The sequence below is a fragment of the Toxotes jaculatrix genome, chromosome 23 (genome assembly GCF_017976425.1).
Source record: "Toxotes jaculatrix isolate fToxJac2 chromosome 23, fToxJac2.pri, whole genome shotgun sequence".
Lineage (NCBI taxonomy): Eukaryota > Metazoa > Chordata > Actinopteri > Toxotidae > Toxotes > Toxotes jaculatrix.
In genome coordinates this window covers 9,983,975-10,011,202 of record NC_054416.1, presented here as the reverse complement: position 1 = coordinate 10,011,202, position 27,228 = coordinate 9,983,975, and the positions used below count along the sequence as shown (strand labels likewise).

The 27,228-nt window shown below is 42.7% G+C and overlaps 1 protein-coding gene across 1 annotated transcript; it reads left to right on the top strand.

Annotated features, from left to right (window-relative positions):
• The first annotated feature begins 1,136 nt into the window (after positions 1-1,136).
• Positions 1,137-26,761, top strand: ppp1r14bb (protein phosphatase 1, regulatory (inhibitor) subunit 14Bb). The gene is made up of 5 exons (XM_041031891.1): positions 1,137-1,210; positions 4,286-4,977; positions 23,037-23,120; positions 23,217-23,249; positions 23,399-26,761. The coding sequence occupies exons 2-5, from the start codon at positions 4,777-4,779 to the stop codon at positions 23,465-23,467; spliced, it is 387 nt and encodes a 128-aa protein (XP_040887825.1). The 5' UTR covers positions 1,137-1,210; positions 4,286-4,776; the 3' UTR covers positions 23,468-26,761.
• Positions 26,762-27,228: the final 467 nt, after the last annotated feature.

Genomic DNA, 27,228 nt, shown 5'->3' with positions numbered 1-27,228 from the left:
GAGGGGAAAAGAAGGGGAAGACAGAAATAGAGGTAGTTTACATTCATGGGAGATATAACTGGAATGAATGTGAGATCTCATCATGGTCAGACATTCACTTGTTTTGTGATCAGTGCAACAAGGAAGCCAATGAGTTCAGTCTCTTTTTATTTGTTTCATATACAGTAAAATCTAAGTGTTTTAAAGATGACTACTAAGAAAGAAAGTGAAAGAAGTGGTATAAGGAAGGAGGAAGGGGGAAGAGTTTAGAGTAAGAGTACCCCCCCCCCCCCCCCCCAAAAAAGGAGGACTGACAACGGCCTATCGATAAAAAGGGTTATGAAAAGAGACAAAGGGGGGGGGGGGGGGTTAAAAACAAAGTGCGGGACAGAGACACATGGAAAAGATGTTGTGGAGAAAGAGAAGACCCTCATCTCTCTCTCTCTCTCTCTCTCTCCTCTCACTATCTCTCTGTCTCTCTCTAGTAACAGTCAGATCTTTCTCTGCAACGCAAAGCCAAGGACTCACAAAGACACATTGTATACAGACACACAGGCATATTCACTGTCTGTCCACACACTGCCCCCTCTCCACACACACACATGCACACACTAGCTTTAATGGGAAAGGCCTGACTCAGTCAACAGTAGCAATAAAAAAGTTGATCAGATTACTCTCCACAGCCCTGCTGAGATTTTGGCCTGAAATCGCTGACAGTTCATTGGAGACGGGACCCATCTGTCTCCATAACATTGCAGGGTTACTGTCGATGTGTTATGAAGAAAACCTATCATGTGGGCGAGGAGGCGAAGAGCTGATAACAACTTTCAGTCCCCAGAAGAGGCATTCACAGATGACGCAGAAAGATATGCCCAGGAAGCATGATTTATTTTCATGAGGGATCCATTTCATTACTGTCCACTTTGTCCAAGTAAATGTAGCTGCAGCTGGCAGTCCTCAAAATGCTCCACATGGTTGATTGTATTAATGATGACCATTGATTTTTACTGTTTTACAAAGCCACCGCCTCCACGTGGCCGCATTAGAATCCTATACTGCCATCTAGTGGTCATGAGGTGCCTCTACCCTCCCCTCCATGCAGAGCTGGCTTGATTGTGCAACCATCAGGAATGTGGACTTACAAGCTTCACTTCTGCCGCCGTTGTCCTCTGCTGTGAGCTTTGCTGCGAGCCTACCTGTGTATGCGCACACCTATCAGCTGCGGTGATCTGTGAGTTTAAGTTTAAGTGTATTTGCACAAGTGAATCAGGATAGAACCACTGTTAGCTGTATACATTAGCACGCCGCACAGACAGTGCAGGCTACAGATTTATTGTTCTGGGGGAAGACAGTCATGCAGAAAGAGACGGGCATTTCAGTTGCAGCCTGAAATCATGTCAGTCCGTGTATGAAATAGAATATATTTGATTCTGTTGAGTATTTTTTGGTTTTCAGTCAGGAGTGACTGCAAAATATTTCTTCCTCCTCATTGGTGCCGCTCCAGCTTGTAGTGTCCCTGGCAACCATTAGGTGGCCCATGCCCAAAGTTGTTCCTGGTTTCAGTCATCACCTTCTATTGGTAGATTTCCACAGGTGCTGGTCTTTGTGGAGAAAGGATAAAGAAAAGAGGGTGTTTCTATAATGACAAACAAAATGGAAGTTTATTCTTACTTATAGAAAATGTATAATGGCAAGAAACTACATCATGCAAAGTAAATACAATTTACTGTGTACAAATACTGAGACAAATTTGCCCCATTCAGGTTGTTTCTCCAGGTGCACCCTCTCTGTATGGCCTCACAGAGATGACAGCACAGGGGAAACAGCTCAACAGCTCCCCCATGTGGAAGGAAAACCCCTGTCTCCTTGTATGAAACAAAGCAGGGAGGTCTATATTTCTGATAGCAATTCCACAAACTTTTCACTAGTCTATGTTTGTAAGTAGATAAATAAATAAATAAATAAATAAATAGGCTTTTAAAGCCACGTTTATAAAGTCAGACCATGTTAGAGCATGTGTTCTTACTGGGGGAGGAAGTAGAGACTGAGAATAGACAACAGGATGTGTCCCTTCCCCTAATGTTCATTACTTTGCATGTCTTTGCGGTGGTAGAAGACGTATTCTGATTCTTTACATAGATAAAAGTACCAATGCCGCCGTGTAAAAATAGTAAAATAGTAAAAGTCCTGCACTGAAGTAAAAGCACAGATGTTTTATCAATAAAATGTACTTTGAGTATCAAAAGTAAAAGTACTTAGTATGCATCAACATGGCCCCTGAGACAGATGTTGTTATATAGGACATTTTTAGGTTATTAATACTTGTGTTTCAGTGCATAAGGAGCACTTATAGATTGTCATGGTGGAGCTAGTTTTAGCTACTTTCCTGCATTCCCAAATTAGATAACTTTGTATCTTCCACTTTTGTAAAAAGAAAAAAAAGTGTCTAGAAATGTGTCAATTCATGCTTCTTGTTACATGCAGCTTTAAACTTGAGTTAAAGTTAAGCTGCTGACACATTTCTCACAGAGGACAACCATTTCATCATGGGCTTGTGGGCTGAACAGGACTACTGTACTGCTGTATTGGGCAACAACCGATCTGTGTCAGGTCTGTCTTGTACAGGCCTCCCACGGTGCTTAAGTCCTCCTGATAAGAGCTGAACTTGTTGCAGTATACAACACGCTCCCACACACAAACAACAATGTCCAGTCTTTATTCTCAGTATAGATTCTAATAAGCTCAGTTCTCTGAATATTTTCAAGCTTGATGTTCTTATGAGATTATTTGAGCTCATAGCATTTTCACACACATACCATACCATATGCTTGTTGTAACTTTTCACTTTCCCCATGGCCACCACAGTTTTAATATTACATGCTAACATTACACTGACCTTCCTCTCCTGAGGCCTGTGTCTGACAGGAAGTCAAAAGTCCCAAATACCACTGACAGGTCAGACTCAGTCCACTTAGCTGGTGTACAGATGCAGACGTTTGCATATGTATTTGTTCTTTTACGCGGTGACGCATTAGGTCGGTGTCAAGTGGTTTTGTGTGATAGTAACCGTGTGACTATTTTCTGTTGGGAGTGACAGTGTGTTTTGACATGCAAGCACACATGAATGTTTAAGTTACAGTGTGTGTGTACGAGTGTGTGTTGGTCTGTCTGTGCTTACTCAACTGTAAGTTTCAGACATGCTCACTGAATAATTCAAGTTTTTATGTCTTGTTGCCATGGTTGTCCATGAAATGGTTTCTTGGCCTGGTATGATACACACACACACATGCACACACCAATATGTGCATGCTGACAGATGTGAACACCCCCATACACACTCCAAAGGAGGGAGAGACATTATAAATTCGCTCTCCCTGTCTTTACCTCCCCCTTCACTTCACACTCCTATTATTATTAAAACTCTTGTTATTAACCAGCCTTGCCTGGGAGTGGGGTTCCCTGCTGTTACAACACAAAGGACCAACTGTGAAGAAATGTGACTGGTTTCCTGTTAATGGAACACCTTCAGTGGTTTTATCCTCGCCATCCGCCTGGAGATGAAGCATCTAAAGTTTAAAATCCAAAACCCAATCCCAAACTAGAAAATCCAGCTGCTCCAGGGTATAATCTCAAAGGAGTAAAACTAAATTTCACAAACATGGGTTACATACAATCTTTTTCTTTTTTTTCTTTTTTTTTGGTATGTTGCAAAATATAGACTTATCTCTTCACAATGTGTGAAACATAGGTGTGAATTTTTTGCCTGTAAACATTTCACACATTCTGGAGGAGACATTTTAACTGTTGTGAACTAGTGGAATGAGCATTCAAATCCTTGAAGCAAGTCTTTGTGTAAATACTGTGTATGTCTAAGTGCTGCTCAATGCACTGCAAGCCTGGGAGGTCTTAAGTATATAATGGTTTGCCTCTGGCAGGATAATGGTGCACACAATGACAAACAATAGGCTCAGAGAGTCAAAAAGTTTGAAAGGTTTAAGCTATTGACAAAGTCTGAATAGGTCACTGTGGATAATGAATTTAAGTCTTTTAAAGTTGGGTAAGAGAAAGACAAAGACGTCTGTCTGTTGATTTTGATGATAGCTGCTGTAGAGCATGTTCTCCTCGTGCTTAGTGTGTTGAACTGTGTTTAAATGAGAGGAGTGAACTCTGGGGGTGGGGGGGTCACATCTGAAAGCTGGGCTCATGGGGAAAATGTTATGTGAAAAGAAAACGTTAAAGAGTGGGTGAAATGGTTTTGAAAGAGGAGGGAAATCAACATTGTGGGTGTTTTTTTTTTCTTTTCCAGGCGCTCTACGTCGGTGCGCTCGAGTCCAGTCAGAGAGCACGCACGCACCTCTCGTGGGGACAGAGAGAAAGAGAGAGAGAGAGACGTGTGATTTCTCTTTGTACTCAATGAAGAGTTGAGGCCGGCTCTGCTGCTGCTGCCACCACCACCTTCTCTTTTTTTTATATAAGCAGAGTTTGCATGCTGTAAATAGCGCTATAAGCCGGTTACACTTTACGTTACAACGTATCCGTCGTTCCCGTTTGTGTTGTGGAAGCGGCCGGCCACTGCCAATGTCCCTTTGAGCGATTTTTGGACAACAAAAGCATCAGGTCCAACCAACGCTGTCTCTTCGGGGGATTTCAAGTCGCACGTTTATCAGTCGGGATTTTTTTTTTCCAGTGCGGAAAAGCACTCCACGGACCTCTGTTCGCCTGCTTTCACCGTCACCCCTTTCACACTTCCACACCTCCGGGTTTTTTTTTCCCCCCACCCGACCAAACCTAGCGATCATGGCTGCTGTAACGAGCCCGGAGACGAGCCCTCAGCCCCGGGTATATTTCCAGACGCCGGCCGGCACCACGGAGGAACCGGAGACACCAGTTCGGAAGCAGGGACGCGTTACCGTCAAATACGACCGCAAGGAGCTGAGGAAGAGACTGAACCTGGAGGAGTGGATTATCGATCAGCTAACGGACCTCTACGACTGTGAGGTAAAGACACTAACAATAACCGGCCTCGAAACCGATCGAACGTATCGATTAGGCGGCTCTGCTAAGTAATAGGGCTCCGCGGTATTGCTTAATAAGTCAGTTTGTCAGCTCAGGGGCTTGTCTTTGTGTCTGCTCCTAAAGCAAACTTGACAAAGAAACATTAATGGGCCCTTTGTCGCTGCTTTTGGCCTAGCTTCGCTTCTTCTATAGCCTATAGTATCTGGGCCATATACATGTAGATGAGGTAATGAAGGCAGGGAATTGGGAAACAAGGTGAACATTGCAAGAAGTGATAAATTAATGTCAGACATTTGTATCAGTTAGATTAAAGGCTTGTGGTTAAACTTCACACCCCCACCCACAGGTAGGCTAAATGTAGCACATGCAGCTTTATAGCCTAATCATGAAATGGACAGCCTCTGTTCTCTGCTCTGATTGGCTGGAGCTGTTTTAAAGCACACCTGTGAATTCATCTTATCTAATATTAATGGATGACTGGAAATACTTTTTGTCGTCCAAGATACTATTTAGCTGCTGTGGTTAGACAAAGCATGACTTTTTATTTTAGTGAGAATTCAATATAAGAATATAAATAAAAACAAAACTTGTCTGGTTGTGTCTTTGGTTTATGTCTTAGCTGGGACCCTTGTTGCCCCCCTGGATGAGGCTGAGTGAGCTGCTTTGATCAAGCAAGAAACTAATGAAGTGATTCTGATGCTTCAGTGTGGGGGGTCCAGTCATACATCTTGTCAGGGGGCCTTTATAATGAACTTCCTGGCTGTAGCGATGACTGTGCACAACCATCAGGTGTGGTAGTTAACTTTAGAGTCCCTTCGCACCATCACACATCAAACCCCTCGGTCATGGTGACACATGGAGAGCCGTGCAGCTTTAACGTAACCTGGCGGCAGCTGTGCCGTAGCTGCTGGCGTCAGTAGTTGGTAAGCTCATGTCGACTCTCCTGAGCTGGCATTGACCCACATTCTATTCCTGGTGTGAGGAATACAAGGACTTAACAGGTTTGGAGAATTCCTCGTAGGCTAATGGAGATCAAAAACAGGATTGCAGGAGGCCGGTCGGTGGAAGCACAGTCACACTCACACCAGCTTTTCACTTGAAAAAAGTTGAAACCTGAAACCTCTCTTATCATGTGCTGTAAGAAAACCAGATTGTAGTCTGTCCCACATTTGTCTCTACTAAGTTTGTATCCTACTTTCGTTGTGGTTTCGTATGGCAGTCAGAGGGATATCCCGTGAGATGTGGATAATAAAGTAGCAGGCGTACAACAGAGACTCTGAAGCCAGCCGAGGTGATTAAAGGGCCTGCAGAGGATTTTAAAATCGGTGTGCTCTGATTGTCTGCCAATAATGGATAAATGCGCTATGTGTCAAAGCTGTGTAGAGTCAAAAAAAAGTATGAGCGAATGCGTTCAGGAGAAAATCTTTGCAGCGCTGTGCTCTAGTAGGACCTTTTTAAAATTCAACAAAAGAGAATCAAAGTGGTTTTGATATACTGATCTTTTCAGATCTTATTTTTAATCCATCTTATGCCCTCGGATCCCAGCGATCGATAGGAGACACTGTGTAATTTCCACAGCAGATATTTCTCCTTCTCAGTGTAGATTCATTCATTCATTCGTCCATCTTGCGTCCATCTTTCCTTCATTTGCTAGGCCACTCAGTCTTTCAGTCATGCATGCTTTTATGTGCTGATGGCGTATTGTGAGTCTGCTTTTCAACTGCGTAAACAGGGCCACAAAGAACCCCCCCCCCCCAAAAAAAACTTCACAAATGGACGCACAGTGACAGCATCTGTTGTTTCTAGATAGTGAGCCCTGGTGATTTCTTGTGGCATTTCAGATTATACTTTTGTAAATTGTGTAAATTAATGGTTTATAGCACATTTTTGGACACACATTCCTCATACATCTCTAACGACAATGCCTATCCACAGTAGTTCCCTCTTTTTTCATTGTCTGGATCCCGTCTCTGCCTAGGCTGTTAGACAACAAAGAGATTAATTTACAGTGGGTTCACTGATGGAGACACATTGGGCTCATTTAGACAGTGAAATGTGGAGCACGTGCTACTAAACAGTGTAACTAGAGAAGCAGCTTTAGCCGGTCAGGGAGCAGAGCAGGCACTGGGAGAACCCTGTTCACTGACAAAGACGAGGAGCATGTGGCTTAGGTTTTACTCCTTTCTTTTTTTTTTTCTTTGACCTTCCTCGCTTCTTCATCTTTCCCCTTTTCGTGCCACGTCTCGCTTTTTGTGACTCATGTCACAATCCATATTTTCGTTTGTCACCCCTCATTATTTCCTGTCTATCAGTCTACCCCTTTCTCTCCGTCTCTTTGTGGATGCATATATCAACGACTAATAAAACCGCATGTAGTTTGTTCAGCAGGGAATTCATAATGAGCTATTTTCCCATTCATATAATCCCTTTAAACATGCTACAAGCAGTAAGCCAGTCGCTTCTGCCAGACAGCCTGTCAGATTCTCCTCCAGCTACTTAGTCAGCCTATCAGTCAGAGTTGCTATGGTTAATAGCGAGGAGCCGAGCCTTCATACGATTCCATGGCAACAAGGCTTGTTAAATGTTTATGTTGGTTAACCATGCAGTGGAAAAAGAAAAGGGTTGTGTCCATTTTGTGAAAGAAAGCTTTGTGAAATTGCATCATTTGCAAAAAGCCCCTGTATTTTACTCTGGATAATAATTAGATTCAGTTATGATATTAGCCGGGGCTTTGTACATGCCTGCACTTGATGCTAATGTGGCATTTGCTTTGTTAAAGAAACACTCCTGGTTTTGTTAGGTGCCCAACCAGTGGTGCTCATACCCCCAGTAGGTACCTCTGTTGTTGATTGGGTTACTCGGAGAATGTGGAGCATTATGTGGCACATAACAAAATCAGGGAGTGTTTTTTTTATAGTATAGCATACTATTGTGTACACTTTCTCTGTTGTTATAGAGTCTCCACTCTATTACTGCCTATTTATATACAGTGCTAAGTGAGTTTGTGCTCACTCTAGGGAAAAGAAAAGTGGGGGTTGTACTCATCAAGTCCACAACTCTGCTTCTAGTAAAATGATTAAAATTCTTTGCCTTGCTGCCATTTCCATGGTAACTGGGCTGTTAAAAGTTTATTTGTCAGTAAATTATTTTCTCTCGGTTTTGCTGTGTTTTCTGCTCATAGTGCCCAGAAGCTGACCAGTACCTACATAGTTAACAGTGGAGCGAGTGGGCGGACCAATCCCCAAACTCCAGGGTCCTACGTGGCCACACAGACACACACACACATAAACACAGATGGGGATACGAGTGAGAACAGAAGCAGGATTGGTGAGCAGGAATGCAATGAACGGGGGAAGAGAAGGGAAAAAAGAAAACGAGAGGAGATGGCAAGAGGAGAAGGAAAATGTAGTAGGAGTAGGCAGGGATGTCAGAGAGGGAGAGTGTGTTTTTGTAACATGTGTCCCCTGCTATTGCATGCTATACACACTGAGAAAATACAACGAGAGTCACAATTATCTCACTGAAATCAGCAGTCAATCAGGCACTGGAAACATTTCCATAACTCCTGAGTGACTGGCTGAATGAATGAACTAAATGACTTTTTCTCACCTTGAGTTTTAAGGTGTTGTAAAGCACTAAACTAATTTGTGTATTGCTGAGAAGACAGTTTGTTCTGTGTGTTTTTAGTCCAGCTTCTGCAGTTTAAGGCTGTTTGGCTTTTGTCAAAGAGGAGCAGTGTTTCACCACATCAGTTGTTGAATCTGATCGAGACTCTGATTGCCGACCTGCTAATTCCTTAGCCACTATGTTTGTCAGCATTACTACACAAACACACTATAATGAACAGTACATGCTCTTCTGGTTGCATTGTGTCCCGATGAGGAACTTTGGAAATTGCTTATTCCTTAATTGCGTTGCCTAAATTTCACTTTGAGTCTGTTGTGGTCTCCAACTGCAGTCAGATAAAGAAGTGATGCATCCTGGTGTTGTGTGTCTGTGCAAGTGAGTCTTCAGAGAGAGATGAGTGAGGGGGAAGTCTAACTGTGGGAACAGCTGTAGTTTCATAGCTTTGCTGGTGACGGATTAAGTTGGCCTCCTTTACCGACTTCACACTGTCACAGGACGCGCACACACATGCACGAAAACACACATGAAGGGTGTGCGACGTTTTCTCAAACCTTACACTTGAAGGACTGAATACCAATCAGTATTACCCCGTTTCACTCCCAGTACGTAAGAGGGTGACTACAAAGAGTGGTTGTTACACAGCGGGAGTGAAAGACCCCAGTGTGTCTTTGTAAACACTCCCCCACATCACATCACACACACATATACACTCGCACACAGAAATAGACATGCACACATTGTGTTAATAGGTTACATGTGGTTCTACATGGTGAACACACAATTCCCTTCCTGTTTGATCAAGAGTGAGTCAGCATGCACTGTAGTGTGACCTACTGACTGACCATGTGAGCGTTTTTAAGACAAGTGAGGGAATTAATTAACCAAGTTAGAGAGGAGACAGACCACCAAGAATGTTGTGAGTGAGGAGGACTAAGCATGTGTGTGTGTTTTTTTTTTTTTTTTTTTTTTTGGGCGGGTGTGTGAGTAAGATCAGAAGGAAGTAAAGAACACCAAGCGTGGATGAAGAAAGCGAGGGATGGTGAGGGAGAGAGAATGAGGGATGTGAGTCATTCGGAGGAATGTTTATGCTTGGTGTCACAGGAAGTTTGTGAGAAAGAAGGAGTGAGACAAACTCATAGAGCACACTGAAAAATAAACACTATTAGCCCAACAACAACTTTCCCTCTGCTCGGCACACACCTGTCGATTCACACATGAATCGCGTGTGTGCGTTTCGGCTTCACAGAGTAAATTTGTCAACCAAGTCAAACTTTTCCTTAAATGTTTACATTCCAAACACATTTAGTTGATGGGCAGGGCCAATAAATAGTTAGTGTGGGTTTTGTGTATTTTTCTTTCACAGTTTTTTTCCTCTTGCGTTTTGTGTCAGTGTCTTTGTTGTCTCTCACAATCACTGACAAATGCTCGGTCATGTGTCAGCCGGCGGAGCCTCTACAGTACGTACTGATTGCCTCACACCTTTCCACTGTGTAAACCCTTCAGTATTATGTTTCAGTGTGCTAGTTAAGCTCGATGAGCTTGTCATTCCATCCTCTCTCATACAGATTAGGCCGTCAGCCAAGGGAAGGAATTAAATAATAAACGGTTTAACAAAACTCTTTTACCTTAAAGATCACAATTCGAGTGGGGCAACGCTAACAGCAGGCAGTAACTTGTTTCATGCCCTCCTGCAGAACAGATGCTGTGTAAACAGTTAACAGGCTGAAGCTGTTAATACTGTATATTTGCTTCCATAAACATAATGACTGTGATGTATGGAAGTGCTCCTTTGCGTCTCTGCTCATTATTTTGAATGATCTGCAGTGTTTCATAGAGTCTCTGAGTCTCACTGGTCTGAAGCAAAGTGTTGTTTAATGGATTTTTTTTATTAGTAATGTAATTTAAGACTGTACATATGCTTCTGGTATCTGTTCTGTGAACGCTGCAGCACTCATGAGGAGTGTTTTTAAAGTAAGCATGGGCATAACAGTGATGTAGTCTAGTACACAGGCCAGTCTTATTACTATATGTGACTCCAGGGTGTTGTTGCTATAACATTGCTTTTAAATGAGAGATGAATATGAGGTTTTGGTGATGCTTGTTTATTGGCCTCCATGTTGAAACAAAGTCACTGTCCTAATGCTTAACATTTGCGACTACAGTTGGCAGCAGCTGGCACGGCTCCTCGGTGTGGAGTCATTATCATCATGAAGTCTATTTGTGAGTAATGCCAACTGTCTGCAGGTTGAGTGAGGTAGCACAGATTTACTCAGGAGTGTATTTTAGTCCCAGGAGGTTCATTAAGAGCAGGCACCAGTTGAGCTGTGGGGTAATTGCAGGGAAGCATATGTCAGTTTATAGCTTTATTCACCGTCTCTCATTGTGCTGCATGTATAATGTGTTCATTGTTCTTCATTAACAGACTGTACAGGGGCAGTGCACAATGACTTCCCTGTTAATACTGCATATGTAGAGATGTTGATGGATGACTTAGGATGTGATTTCTAATATGAAATAGCTGCAGCTTTCAGCAGGTAGCAATAGATGTAGGTACGGTCAGGTAGGTTTACAGGAGCAGACTGTCTTGCCAGCGACTCCCTGACCTGATGTCCCTGTCAGGTAGGCAGGCAGACAGCCACTGATGGAGAGGTTGCCAGGTTGGAGCACCGGTGCCATGTTGGCTTCATATATCCTCCATGATGTCAGCACAGTGCAAAACCTAACTTAAGCTTTCAGGGTATCACAATGTGCTGGATGTCATGTGGCAGGATTCCTGTGCTGTTATGAAAACTGCTCTGGTTAATATGGCTGATGGCAGATGGACAGACAGCTGGCACACAGACAAACAGACCGGCAGTAAAGATGACGGAGGAATAATGTCACCAGTTAGTTCTGTCAGATAACTCAAATAATATTGTACCAAAAAAAACAAAACAAAACGTTAGCGTGGTGTTGCATCATAAATAGATACACTCCTGTTTCCTTTTTAATTTAAAATAATACTACATGTGTTTTATGTGTGTGTTATATTTACTTTAACTTTTCTGGGTAGGAAGGAACAAATGACCATATTTGGGCAACGTGTCTGACTGACAGGAATGATTACAAGTTGCTGATTAATCAGGAAGGGAGTCAGTCTCACACACACACATATACATATGCCCATTCTCAGGATGGTAGAATTAAGAGTATTGATTGAACAGATCAACAAGTGTGAAGTTCTAAAAATCTGCAGTAGAATTAATGCATGTAAAGACTTGAAAGAAGGAATGAGAGACAAAGAACAGCAGCTGCTCTCTGCTCCATCTTATATAATAGAGTCCAATGGTGACAAAGGTTGAAGAGAACACGTCCATAGAAACTTCCTTTCCAGGCACATTTCGAGCCTACAGGGTGTGTGTGTGTTTTATGTTGAAAAAGGTTTTGGGTGGATTATCACTTTAGTCTACTTAGGTTGGCCTGTAAGTGCCATAAAAATCCCCTCAGAAATGTTTGATCCTGCTTCTGTACAAACCTCAGAGGAGAATGAAAGAATAGCCAGGGAGAAAAAAGAGAGAGGATGATCCTGTTGGGACAGACACAGGATCTATTTTACTCGCTCAGTAAGCAAAACCATCGCCTGAGCTAAATAAAGATTAAACAAGTAAAATAGGTCATTCACTGGGCAGTAAAAGTGAAAACTACAGCATTAATTGTTCTCTGTTACTGATTCATTCCTTAAGCTCCATATTTAATCTTTAATATGTTACTGGTTAATACTGTACAGTCACTGAGGAGAGTGAGAAGAGGCTCTTTGTCAAAGTTAGTCACATGTTTTAACTTCAGATAATTAAAAAACCCACAAGAAACAAATACTTTAAAGCAAAGTGAAAGAAAAGTAGAAATACATTAATGATCCTGTGGGGTGCGTTCCATTTATCAAAGCTGAGGCCTTACTGCAGTGACCTGGGTTCGAGTCGAGCCCAGGCCCTTTCCCACCTTTCCTATTGCTCTCCTCTGTGACTGTCAAAAATATATAAAAAGGCAGAAATACCAAAGAAAAGAAAAATCATTGGGAGAAATAAGAGCTTCATTCAGACAGAGTTGTAGTTTACTGTTTTATACCATGTCTGTGTCTGTTTTTTGTTTCTCTTTGTCATTATTTACTGGCATCTCCCACTTTGTGATTTTTTTTTTTCCTGGAGCTGGTGATTAAGTGAATATGGAACCACAGCATTAACTTATTAGATCACCCCATATGTTGCCAGTGTTTAGAAAGTCAGAGGTTGTGTTAACGATCGATCAGCATGCAAGAATTATTATAATCTCTAATCCCTTTTGATATCCACTCAGATTTTGTCTGGATCGTGGCAGAATGAATTAAAAGCCTGCGCAAATAAACATGGAAGCTGCTGTGGAAAAAGAGTGGACGAAAACTGATGGAAAAAGCAGTTTTAATGGGAGCCGAGTGACCCTGAAGGGTTGTCAAGCTCAACCCGTGCTCCAAACTGCCACAACAAAAGCATAAATCGTTCAGTGAATGACATGGCAAATGAACAAATGAATGTCGAGGCCTTTGGATGTGTTAGTAGTTCTTGCCAAGAGTGACATAATGATAATCTGCTGTAATCCGTGTTTGTATCATTCTTATTTTAATCTGCACGTAATCTCTGCTTTCAGTCCAATTGTAGTGGTAATGACTCCTCTGGGCCGTAGAGGCTTTGTGAGTGTGTGTGTGCGCTTGCGTGTGTGTGTGTGGTCTTCCACACATACTTTTCTGTATGTCTGTGTTTCGGTGCTATGATAATTAGTAATTGATTAAAGGAGAAGGAGGCAAAATTAATTTGTTAAAACACCCCAGGCTGCACCCACACACCTGCACATACGCAGCCTTCACACGCACGCACACGTGCGCACACCCATCGATATCACTCTGCGTATGGATCTGCGGGGCACTCAGATCTGCCCTCTGTTCTCTGCTGCAGAAATGACAGACTGAAGAGGAGATGGAGAGTAGGGGTGGAGGGTGAAAGTGGGCACTTGAGATGCTGTCGGGATCACATATTTCAGATGAGGGATTTTGTAATTAGAGTGGGCTGAAGAGAGATGGATGTTCTTTGTGTGTGTGAGTGTGTCCTTCTCACACACACACACACACACACACACACATACTGAAGTTGGGTTTCCACCCAAGCACTTTTATGCAAATCAGAAAAGCAGCATGGAAATTGAAAGTTAGGTTAAAACCAAAGGTGCTTTGTACACTTTCCGTCACTTCCTGGTTTTCAGTTGTGTTTGTGAGACGTTGCTGGCCTGGCTGGCGTCGCTGTGCGGTCTCAGCAGCAGCAGGGACAAACCGTTGTCCTCATGTAGCAGTTAGTGAGTGTGATACAGTGGCTGAGCTCCAGCTCTGGCAGCATCTCGCCGTTGCCAGTACAAGTCTTCCCAGGGCTGGTTGTGACCCCGAGGGACCAGCAGAGTGTCTCTCTGGAGAGGCTGCAGCGCAGACGTGTCCAGTCAACACACAGAAACCACTGAACTGTTCAGTCAGGCCAAACAAGCTGATGTGTGAATCATTCAACCGTACAGCGAGCAGCTATGACTGTGGGCAGCTTTTTTTGGGGGGGGGTCAAGGTTGGGTGACATTCTGCATTTACTCTGCAAATAGATTTTTTAACTGTGGTTTTGTGTGTGTGTTTGTGCGTGCGTGCGTGTGTGTGTGCGCGCTCTGAATGGAGTCTGATGGTGTTAGAAGATTAAACTTGAATGTCATGATATTGTGGTTGGAGCCATGTGGCAGTTTTGACAGAAAACCACATCAGAGTGAGAGTCTGCTTTGATGATGGTTGCTAAATATCTACTGAGTGTCTGCAGATATTTGATTGGTTAGCTCTCTGTGACAAAGACGCAGAGGACATTGTCCCTCATTGTTACTCCATAAATTATTTGTCTAGCAAAAAGGCCAAACCATGTTCACTAAAACGTCTCTGTCATCGCCTCCTTTAATCTATATGACGATGCATCTTTTCAGTTTTACTAATGCTATATTTATATATGCTATTGTCACCTAATTACAGACTGAGAACTACCAAAAACTTCTATGCCTGCATCTTAATTATAGTGATGAATGTTTCCTGGCATCATATGAAGATATGCTCTGTGTACTTGGAGCCTGTTTGGTTTGGCTTTCTCCTGCAGTAAGTCTGAAGCCATCCCACACAGCACCGATACACAACAGCGTGCCCACATCACCACCGGCAGACTCTGGAGGCTCTGCTTCTTTTTTACTTTACATGACAGAGCCCTTTTTTGCATTTTTATCTGTAGTGAGATAGCAGGACGCCTGACAGGGCTGCAGAGTCAAAACAGATGGAAGCTCTGGGAGGATGTACTAAATGAGGGGTACATGTTGTTTTAAGAGGGTTTTTTTAATAGAACAATACCATTAAGGAGCTATGTGTGTCATTACTTCCAATAGATACATGTAGAGATGCATTAACAAATTGTGTTTGTAATGTTTTCCTTCATAAGTGGGAAGAAACAACACAGATAATCTTGGGAAGATACTAAGTAAAGAAAATACGATTGATAAAAGAAATAAATAGTATTTTCTGCTCTCTAACCTGACAGTAAACAGACTGTACAGAGACTGCGTCAGTTCAGCTGTTTAGCCTGAAGCTCTTTCTCTCTGTTTTTCATATGATTCAAAACAGGACATCATATTCTTCCTGGGAGGAAGTACATCCAACTGATTAGATGTGCAATAGAGATGCAGATCAACCACACACACAGACGTACACACACACACACACACACACACAAAGAAAAGGTGCACAGTAACACACACGACATGTTAATGCCTGCATACCCCAGACTAGATTAAGTACATTGTATTGCATTGATTATTGATTGCTGTGGTTTATGGTTCATGGTTGTGTGTGAGGCCACATATTCATTACAGCAGTCAGTCACCACTTAGATTAATTGCACGTGTGCACATACACACACACACAAGCAATACTAATGTCACTCTGTCAACTCTTAAAGTGTGGCTGTTAACTCTAACACACACACACACGCTCAGTTTGCCACTTCCCACAGATACCTTCAAACTCCCCTCCCCCGTTATCTCCCAAGGTCATGTTCCCAGACAGGAAGTAGCTGAATGAGCTGGTTCTTTAACCCATTCAGTACTTAAGTGAACAAGAAGAGACCCTTATTTTGTAAATTTCTATTTTCTGGGGTCACACATTTCAGAAACATGTTGTTGTCACCCTAAACTGGTGTTAGGAAAAAGAGCCTAAGAAAGGAAGCTGGCAATAGTGATGTGTTTGTTATTGTAAGACCTGCAGATTCCTGATAAGCAAGCGTCCGTGTGTGTGACACAGAGGTAGATATAAGGGGGATGGAAAGCAGCAGGCGATGAGTGACCCCTCGATGACTCCCTTACTCTGACAGTATATTCTCTCTCTCATTCTGTTATAAGTGGTATCATGCCCACAGCAAGGTGGACCAGACACTATGACTTGCCCTGTTGCAGAAGCACTGAGGGTGATTTATACACGAGCAGCACAGAGAGAGGAAGGGCATCAAAGGAGACATAAAGATAAAGAGATGAGAGGGAGCATGACAGGAAGTAGGTTCATGCCCAGTGTTTTTCCACTATTTCTATGCTGGCCTCATCCTCTGTGTGTGTGTGTGTTTCTCTGTGTTAATCAGATGACAGGAGACAAAATTACCAGATCAGTCACAAGGGTGTCATGAATTACCACTTCGAGAAGCCTTGCAGGCAACTTTTCAGCTTAGAATATTTTTTATGTCTTTTTTTGGATGAGAAAAGAGACAAAGGGGCCACTGAGCCATCGTATAAAGTAAAGTGTGTCTCTATAGGTGTGTACAGAGCCATGCACAGGCACTGCTTGCAGATATTTGCACATTATCTGCCGGCTTAACCGTAACTACTTCACTCAGTGGAAATTACCAATTCATAACTTACTAAAATTTACCAAAATAAAATCTGAGCTGTGGGGAGGAACATCACAAAATGCTTTTGTCTTTGTAGTTTCTGTGTTGGAGTCCCATGTTCGGTGTTGGCTCAACTCCAGCTCTATTGCACATCGTACTTTGCTCAATCAGTCAGTATTTATTGAAAACACAGGCCTGCACATGCATACGACGTGGGAGTTTGAAGGTGTGCCTATCACCTCATCTGTGAGGCTGTGTGAACTGTAGTTACCTTTAAAAACTCCTTTCTGCATCCATGTTCAAATAATATGAATATGTATTTCATCCTTAAATCGCCTCTATCCTGAACTTCACCAATGTAGGAATATGTATTTTTTTAAATATATGTTAAACAAGACCATGCTATACTCGTATTAGTAGATGATTGATTACATTACCCTGGTGATTTTCAGCTGTATCTCTTCTCTGTTGCTCATCTCGTCTTTTTGTAACCTGGATGTTGTCAAACCTGGTCAACATCCAGATATTTTATCAAGATTTTCCGTTTCTTTCAACCATGTTTCTTCACTGGCCTCGAGCCACCTGTCTTATTTTGCCCATCCCTGTACTCACCCCCCCTTCACGCTCATGTTCATCTGTCGTTCAGCACACCTCAGCGAACGCCTCGCGATTACAGCTTGTTTCAACAGCTGAGCTTTAAGTATTGACAATGTGCTGAATGATTCATGGCTCAGGCCTTTTGATTTGGACCATGAGACAAAGACGATTAAAGCACAATGTAGGTTTCTCTGTTAAAGACGTTTAACATCCTTTTTTTTGAGTGCAAAGAGGCAGAAAATCAGCTGTTTTGGTTCAAACATTGTACTTTTGTTGACCAGTTGATCCACTAACTAAACGACACTGTACCAGCACCTTTCTTCCGTCGGTGGTAGTGATACAGAGCAGTAAAACTGGTGTGTGGGACACTATGTTCTTTCAGCAGCATGAACCAAAACACACTAAGAGTCAAACAATCTCAGCAATGCCCGTGCTCACACTGCCTGCACACGGCTGTGCGAGTGTGTCTGTGGCTTGTCGTTGTTACAGGTACATGTTTTGTAGCAGCCCAGCCCAGGGTAATAGTTTTAATGGAGCACACACACACACACACAGACTCACTCACCCATTCTCCAACACACACACACATACAGTATAAACACTTTGGCTGAACTGAAAAGGAAAAGCACAGAGTGGTGATGGTGCAGCGGTGTAAAGTTTTCTCCATGTAAGAGATCACACGTCAGCCTCTCCTCTCTCGCCGTCTGCAGTTCCCATGTCTCTCCAACGCTGTGCAAGAAAATGGGAAATAATTAACAAGAGACGCACATAAAAGGAGCAAACAGAGCAGACAGCAGTCTGGTTCTCTTCTGATGGACGGATAAAGTATCACTTTACCAGACGGGTCAAAACAAACACACACACAAGGAAACTGCAGTGAATGGTGACTTTGTTTAGCGCCACGTGGCCCACTTTTCCTACTTCTTCCTCCTTCCTCCATCCTGTCTGCTCCAGCCATCACTTCCCCCTGTCTCCAGCTTCCTTCTCCCCTAACACCCCTCCCTCCCCCCACCCTCCTCTTTCTCCCTATAGTCTACAGAGCCAAAACATTGTTTTTGTCTTTTCAGCAGAGCGGGCAATCAGCCATCCTGAAGTCCAGACTATTTTTATCCTAGTTTTGTGTCTGAGGCGTTAAGAAAGAAGCAAAAGTGGCTGTTTACCATCCGTCATGTAAACCTAAGCCTTTGGATAATTCTTTACATGTTACTTTCTTCTACACAATCACACAAGTTTACACACACAGTTTACACAGATCCTATCATAGTTATGTACCATGTTATCGCTGGAATCCATGCTGTGTAATCCTTGTAGGTGGCCTCTGCGACCTACTTACACATGGAGCTTCCAACACTGATGAAAAAAACTGGCTTCTATCCATGTGTTACATTTAATGTGGTGTTTTACAGTCATTTCATGAGCCATGTGTCTGTATGCGCTGATGTGTTGCAGTTGAGAGTTTCCTCTTCTCGCACTGGAACATCTGCGTAGTTCATGTTTCACTGTGTGTGTTGCCTGTAATTGCATTACACGTGTCTCTGTTCTTTATAGCTGCAAATCAGCTCCTCACAGTCACAGTGTTGGAAGTTTTAATCAGATCTGAGTTCAGTTAAAATACTGTGAAATCAAGTCAGGCTAAAATAAAAACTGTTGACGCATGATTAAGTCTATTAATAAGTAAAGTCTTTGACCAAACTTCCGAGAAACCCTGACTTTACTTCTTCATCTCTCTGTCTCATTAGTTCTCTTTCCAGAGATATTTACAGAAGCCATGGTCTGCCTTTTTGTTGTAATACCAGGCCACTGACCTACTTGTGTGTCTGTGTGTGTGTGTTTGTGTGTGTGTAGCTTATGTTTTTCCGGTGAGTGAGCTGTATCTGGCATTTGATCTGTCCAGGCCTGCAGCCGCTACACAGCCCCCTGTGAGAGGAATAGTACTATGACCGACACACACACACACAAATACGCTCTCATACTGTCACATCTGATTCTGCTCTGTTCTGCAGGCACCCCCCCCCCCACCCACCCCGACAGACAGTGTGTCTGTCTGTTGCTCTCTCACAGTGTGGTGCTGTGTGAATCATGTCTGCGAGCTTGTCAGGAGCAGTGTAATTAAATTTAAAGACCACAGTACAGTGAGTCCACGTGCCAGTTGACAGGTTATCAGTCAGTGTCTCAGGTGATGCTGGTGGTTCAGGCTGAGCAGGTTTGCGTTGTGTAATTCTGGTTCAGCTTCAGTTAATTTACCTTATAACCCACCGATGGATGCAACAAGTTAAAGGAAAAGCCTGAATAAATAGGTGGAGGAGCTGAACCAGCGCAGTTGCCTCTACACAGGTCACGGCGGGAAAATGATGTGAATAATTTGCTGTGGCCGTCACAGTCACCGGGGGTCTGTTTCACTGAGCGGGGTCAGCTGTCTCTGGATTAGCTGGTTTCACCGAGCCTAACACTGGTTTTCCTAGAAGCTGTTTATCAGCTGGCTCAGTTCAGTTGTTTATCAGTTGATGAACGGTTTACTAATCCAGACAAGACCATGTTCACTAGAGGGGAAAAGCACAATATAGTCATATAAGTAGGACAGAATAAGAAGCTGCTGAAACATTAGGAATAATAATCAGAAATTACAATTAAAATTAAAGCTTTAATAAGTATGTGAATCATTACATAAGCTTTTGGAAATAGTGTTTTTTGTTCAGTGATCAAGTTTAAATAATAATAGGATTATTCATAGATAATCCATAGTTCTTTATAATTGGTGTTGGGGTTTTTTTGTCATACAATGAACAAGTTATTATAAATAAAATCCTTGATAAGGTCTATGACTGAAGCAGTTAATGCCTGTTTGACTGCAGCATTATAAATTATTAAGCTCATTAACAGCGTGCGGTTTCTTTTCCAGTCAAAGGCGAGAGTGGGTATATTTTATTTCCAGTCATTATCCTGTTGAGTCTATAAAGATTTACTAACTAATATGAATCTGAGCAGCACTAATCAAACATCTACACTGCCACGAATACTACTTGGAATAAAACAAACTTAGTGCAGTTAATATGCAGCTATAATAACCATTCATTAGGCTGTTTTAAAGCCTATAACTATATGAAAAATGTGACTCTGCTTCTCCGCATCACTTGTCACTTTATTATAAACTCGGTTCCGTCCATGTCAGGATCCTTTAGGAATGCCGACTCCATTTTTTCCAGTGATCTGACTGGTCATTAGTCAGGCTGATGACAGGTTTTGATCTGATCTTCTGTCCACTGTTAACCTGCTCCAGAACAGTGGAAACACCTCAGTCATTTGCAGCATGGCTACTGTGATATCCTGTATCAGAAAAACCTAAACACAGATACAGATGTTTTTTGGATGGTTACCATAAAGATTTGCAGCTCCACACTGTGCTGCTTTGTTTACAAGCCTGCAGTGTGTGCCAATCCCTCGGAGCCATCTTATAGTCCAGATCACATCTGCAGCCAACAGTAAAAACCCCCTCCAGACTCCAGACTAGTTCACTAAGTCAGTCTACAGGATTGTTTTGGAAATCCTCCCTCGTGATTCCCTGCTTTCTTTGTGTCTCCTCTCTGAAGCCTGTCTTCCGGCCTTTTTCAACATCCCTCCCTCTCTCTCTCTCTCTCCTCTCCCCCGCCTCGTCTTCTCTCTCTCCCTCTCTCTCTCTCTCCTCTCCCCCGCCTCGTCTTCTCTCTCTCTCTCTCTCTCTCTCTCTCTCTCTCTCTCTCGGGCTGCTCCGCTCAGCTGCTCCCTCTTCTCGATATGCTTCTTAGCCTCTTACCTTCCTTCCTCTTGGCGTTCCCTTCCCCCTTCGCAGATTTAACATGTTGTCTCTCAAACCATTTTCGAGTAAGCGGTATTAATATCACTTATGCTCTCCAGTACACTGAACAGCAGGTTCTGCATTACATCTCATTTATTTAACATAGAGCCAGGTTGGTTTTTAGGTTTTCTCAAGACATTTAAGTAAAATCAGAATTCACTGGATCAGCTTTTATTTTTATATCCATTCGTTACGCTCTCTTTCTTTTTCTTTCTTCCTTCCTGTCTTTCTTTCCTTTTTTCTTTTTTTACAGCATGTAGTAGCCCATGGAGCCCACGTGTTGTGCAGATGAGTCTTTGTGTCAGACTCGTGTGTGTGTGTGTGTAAGAGAAAGACAGAGAGAAAGGACTGTGTGTGTGTGTGTGTGTGTGTGTGTGTGTGTAAATCAGTATGTCTGCAGTGTAAGCATGTGTGTTTCAGTAGAAGTTCACCCTCATGTCTGTCTGTTGCAGCTTTAATTTTGAAATTCTGTACGATTACAAGCTTGTGCGTATGTGTGTATGTGTGTAGTTTTTGTACCGCTGTTGCTTACTGTAATCTATTGTGTGTGTGTGTGTGTTTCTCTGCTGACAGTAAGTCTGTCTGTCACCTCCAGTGTCTATCTCACACACACAGGCCGTCCTGCTCCAAAATAAATCCTTCTATCCCGTCCTTTTCTATACACAGACTCACACTAACACACACACACAGACACTCACACACTCTTCATCCAGCTCAGACTTAGTAATGATCATTTTGTAATTCTTTAATCCGTGTGTGTGTGTGTGTGTGTGTGAGGTGTGTATAACAGACAGGGTGTGTGTGATGTTGAGTTTTCATTACAAAAAAGAAAACCTACCATTTGGTTGATGTGACACACAAATGTGCACACGCAGCATGCTGTGCCTGTCTTTGTGTGTGTCTGTGAGTCTACTTGACTTTATATGTGTGTGTGAGATGGGGTAGGGGGCAGTTGGGCAGGTGCAGAGACAGCTGGTGTGGGCAACTCTAACCGAGGGGGAGGACGAGAGCGAGAGAGAGATTCCTAGAGAATGACATGAATATAGGGTAGCAATTGAGCTGCAAAAGAGGGCTAAATGAGTGTTTGTGCGAGCGTGTGTGTCTGTCTGTGTGTTGTGTTGTCATCAGTGGTGAACCGCTTTGATAGCGCACACTGAGCTAGTGTGTGTGAGCGAAGGGGAGAAGGTTTGGCGAGAAGGGGGAAGAAGAAAGAGACAAAGACAAACTCCCAGTGGATTCAGTTTTATCTCTTTAATAAACCACGTCCTGTTAGTAAAGTCACTTTAAATGATTCAGTGGAGCAGATTTCACTCTTCTGAGATTTAAAGCTGCGTGTTTTCAACCGAAGCAGCAGTGTGACAGTCAGCAGTTTACAGGGAGGCGAAAATAAATGCTGCCCGGTTTGTGCGTTAGATTTGAAGGCGTTTGTGTTCACTTCTAACACAGACCTTTAGTTTCAACTCAAACCAGATCTACATCCCTGAGACATGTTACAGGTTTCAGGTGTCTTTCTTCTGTACCACAAATGTTAGCAGGTGTTTAAACCATAGTTATTCGATACCACTCTCATATCTGCACACTGAATATGAAGCCTCATCCAAAGGCTGTTAGCATAAAGACTGGAAACAGGAGGAAAGAGAGATTATTTATTTTTTCTCCATGTTTCTCTTTGTCTCTCTCTTTTCTGCCATGTACATGTGGGGTGGTGGGAGGACAGCGCCCTCTAGTGCTCAGAAACACACACTCATCAGTCAGCGTACCACGTCACACAGAGAGACAGAAATGCCAGTGCCGGATCTATTCGTGGACAACCACATAACATAAACACAGGGACTAAGAATAGAGGGGATGATGAGGATTTCTTTCCTTGTGTCCATGAAACAGGTTCTGACAGTGAGCTGTCACTGCTGGTTACTCAGGAGCCGTGTTAACCAGCCGGCTTTTCTTTTTTTTTTTTCCAAACAGTGCTCACACTTTGATTTTTTTTTTTCTTTCTCTAAATGTGCTCTGTTCTCTTCTTCTCTTATTATCCGTGTCACAGGAGGAGGCCATCCCAGAACTTGAGATAGATGTGGATGAGCTGCTGGATATGCCCAGTGACGTCGAACGGGCAGCCAGGGTCAAGGTAGGGCACGCTCACATGCTTCTGTTGATGCATGCAGGGACACATACGTGTGCAGAAACAAAGCATAATGTCATTCTGTCTTTATTTGTTGTACAGGACTTACTGGTCGACTGTTTTAAGCCTACTGAGGTAAGAAATCTTTCTTCCTTCCTTCCTTCCTTCCTCCTTTCCCTCCATCCTTCTAAGCCCCTGAGGCTTCACCCCCAAATCAATGCAATTTTTTTTTTTTATTTCTGAATCCACCTCATGTGTGTTTTGTCCCTCCTGTCTCCCCGTAGGACTTCATCTCAGAGCTGCTCGACAAGATCCGAGGGATGCAGAAGCTCTCCACGCCTCAGAAGAAATGATGGCGTCCCTCTTCCTCCTCCTCCTCCCCTCCTACACCCCCTCCCACCCTCCACCTCCAGCCCTCACCTCTCGTCTTCCTATTGCTCTCCATTCTTTTTTCTTTTAATGTCAGTTTTCTTCCATTGAGGATCATCTTGAAGTACGCAAACTGAACTTTGTTTCCTCTTGTTGTTGCGCCCTCAGTTTCTAATTTGTTGTTTTGTTTTGTTTTTTTCTTTTCATCTCATCCTTGTTTCTCGTTGCCTGGATCCGGTCCCATTAATTGCTTTTATTTTATTTTTTTTTTACCTTCTCCTCTTGTTTGTTGGACTTCCTCCTTAAAAACTATCAGCAGAGAAAATAAAAAGTGAAGAATTTGTAATTACCAGTTGATGACAAGCAATTCATTGGTCTTAATCCAGGCATTTTTTTTTCCCATTCCTGTCCCTCCATCACCCTTTATTTGGCTTTGCTTCTCTCCCTCATCCAGCTCCTCTTCCTCCCACCCTCCCCTGCACCACACTCCATCTGTCTGAGGAGGAAGAGGAGGGGAGCTGAGATGAGATGAATCCCATAATTACTGGGAGCGGAGCAGCCGAGAGTGGGAAGAGGAACAAGAGACAGAGTCGGCAACAGCCAAGAGGAGAGTGGAAGGGTGAACGATGGAAGGGTGAGGGAGGAGGGTTGGGAAGGAGGAAGCAGCCAATCACCGCTTATGTCTCCACCTATGAGAATTCCTTATTTCGTTATTTGCAAGGGGTTTAAAATTGTGTATGATCCAGCAACCAACCGTTACTCTTATGCTGTTTTCTTGTTCGGTTTGAGGGCATGGGGTTATTCACTTGACTTTAGTTTTTTTTAATGAATTAACTTTTCGGGTTCAGTACTAATAAGTTCCCCCCTTAATCAGAGGCATTTGCTAAAGTGGTGCGTTTAAAGTGTGTGTGTCTGATGGGGAAAAAAAAGATCTGCACTATGACATTTTGGGAGGAAAATCTGATCCTCTGACCACAAAGAATATTGTATGGTGTATCTTTAGTGCAGCAGGGAGGCAAATCTGATCCTTGGAATAGTGGTTGAACCTAAAAGAAAGTCACTGGTTGGCTGCGGTGGTCGTACGGTACGCTCCGACCAGCTTTACACTTAAAATCTTCCTTTGAGGGTAGAGTAGAAGTAGGTTCTTTTAGGTTGGGTGTGCTTGACTAGAATTCAGATCCTTGCAGGAAATGCGTAGTGCAGTCTTAAGAGAGGCTGTTTAGGAGCCACTGCTGTCCAGCCTGCACATACATATGTATGTCTGTGTGTTGCTAAATGCTACGTGTGTATGTTGCTACATAATGTACAGCAACATTCATAATAGGAGTGTTTTTTTTTTTTTTCTTGGCCTGTATATTCTGCTGTTCTGTACGACAAATTTGATTTCTAGTATAGGACTGGTTCCTGTTTTGTTTTGTTTTCTGGAGACATTTTGTTTAACACATTACACATATACACATATACACACACACACACACACACACACTGACAGTCCGACAGGGGGACCTGGAACAAAGCTGCCTTGTTTTCTTTTTTTTTTTTTTTAATCACCCCCCTCCTCTCTGTCTCTTTCTCACTGTCCCTCCCTTTTTTTTTCTAAGAAATGATTTAATCCACCTCATTGTTTTGTGTTTGGCAGACATCAGTTCGGAGCAGTCACATGCACACGGAAACTCTGAAAATGTCTTTTCAGCTCTGCGCTGATGTGGAGACTTTGTGCCGACCTCTGCCTGTCACATCAGCAGAGCCACCAATGAGACATCTGAGTATGAGGGACGGAGGCCACTGTTTCAGACTGAAGCTGTCTAAAAGCATTTACCCCTCTCCCTGTCTGTTTTCTTTCTTTTTCTCACACACACACACACACACACAAGCCACCCTTAAGGCGGAGGAAACACATTAGCAAACACAGCTGCCTCTCACACAGATGTGTACGCACACACACACATATACACCAAGTGCTGTGAGAGAAAGGGAGAGAGAGAGAGAGAGAGAGACAGGTCCATAGCTGTCTGCGAAATCCGCGTTTCCCCCGCTGCAGCTGCCAATCACCTCAGAGAATAAGCCATCTGTTTCTGACGCTGAGCCAATCAAATCAGAGGCCGAAGCTCGTCGGCCAATAGGAGAGGCAGAAACATTTGCTGTGTTTCCTGTGACCAATTGTTAACACCTGCGGTGACAGCAGACCTCCGCTGTCTGTGCCTTTCTCTCTCAGCACTGAAACGCACACACACACACGCAAACATGTAGACACATTCTGGCCCATATTCATCTTGCTGCTCTGTCATTCCTCCCTGGCATCCTTTCTCTCCTCCTCCCATCCATTTTTGTCCTTCTGTCCATCCTTCCCTATATATCCTTTCTTCAGTTTCCTTTTTTTTAAAAAATAAAATAAAACAGATGTTGCCTTAGGTATTATTTATGTTACACAAACCAAATAAACGGGAGACATTCAGTTTCAAAAAGGTAACACAAACTGCTAAAAACGTGTGTTACTGAGCAGAACTGCGGCACATGGAGAGTCTCAGATCTTCTGTCGCTCCTTTTCTCTCTTTTTTTTGAAAAACAAAATGAGATTCTGTTGTTTTGTTTTTGTTTTTTTGTTTTGTTTTTTTTTTAGAAGTGAGTGTTTAATACTTAGGCCTTGATACAGTGATTTTGTTTAGATGAAACAATGTTCTTTACATTTACATTGAATACTGGTCTGTTTTTATTGTGATCATGACACTTCTTGATGCCAGGCCTTGGATTAACGTATAGCTGAACAAAAAATCCACTCAGATACACTTTGTTCTGATTGCTTTTGCTTTCCTGGTGCCTCTTCCAAATCAAACAGTCTGCGCTTTACTGGAGACGTTCTGATTGGTCGAACTGTACCACGAAGGTTCAATTGGTAGCTGAATCTGAATGGATTTTCATCTCTAAATCCAGGTTTGGATTATACCTTCTTAGACTGTTATTGAGAAGTCTGTTTTTTTACTGTTGGGGAAAATTGCAAAAAATATATATACTGATTATTATCATTGAGGCTAAATACAAGAGCTAAACCATGCGGATTGAAGGAGTGGTGGTGATTTTTTTGGACAATGATTAGATCAAACCAACAAACAAATGTAGCAATATCAACAACAGGTCTTGTTTTTGCCCAATTTTGTTACACTTTTATGCAACTTTAATAAAAACATGTAAAATGGACACTGTTTCTATTTGATGAATGGAATTGACGGTTTTCTGTTAGTTTGTACAATTTTTTTTTATTAAACTTCCTTTATAGACGGTTTTATGGGGAGTATTTTTGACTCAGCAGGTAAAACCCAGGTGCAATTAATGACATTAGAAATGGCTGTGTTTGATGAGGTGTCCCTGGGAGCCTTGTCAATGACAGAATACAGTGTATACATTATTAATGTTATTAGTTCCACCTGTGTTTTTCTTGCTCTGACATGCCAAAATGTATGCCATTGCTATTTTCCAAATGATGATTTCCACCATTGTCATTTGCGCAGCTCTCTTCACATTACTTTGGGTCCATCTTGTGGCTGATTGGAACATGACAGCTGAATTCACGCCCCGTGTGTGTGTGTGAGTATGAAGACGACAGTGGGTCTGCACTTTGTGAATTGTGTCCTGATCTAATCACGGGGTGGTTAACGGATAGTCGGTTAATGGATAGTCACAGGGGAGAATGGTGCTAAACACATCTGTGCTGCCTGCAACACATGGTGCTATTATACTGTGGTATATA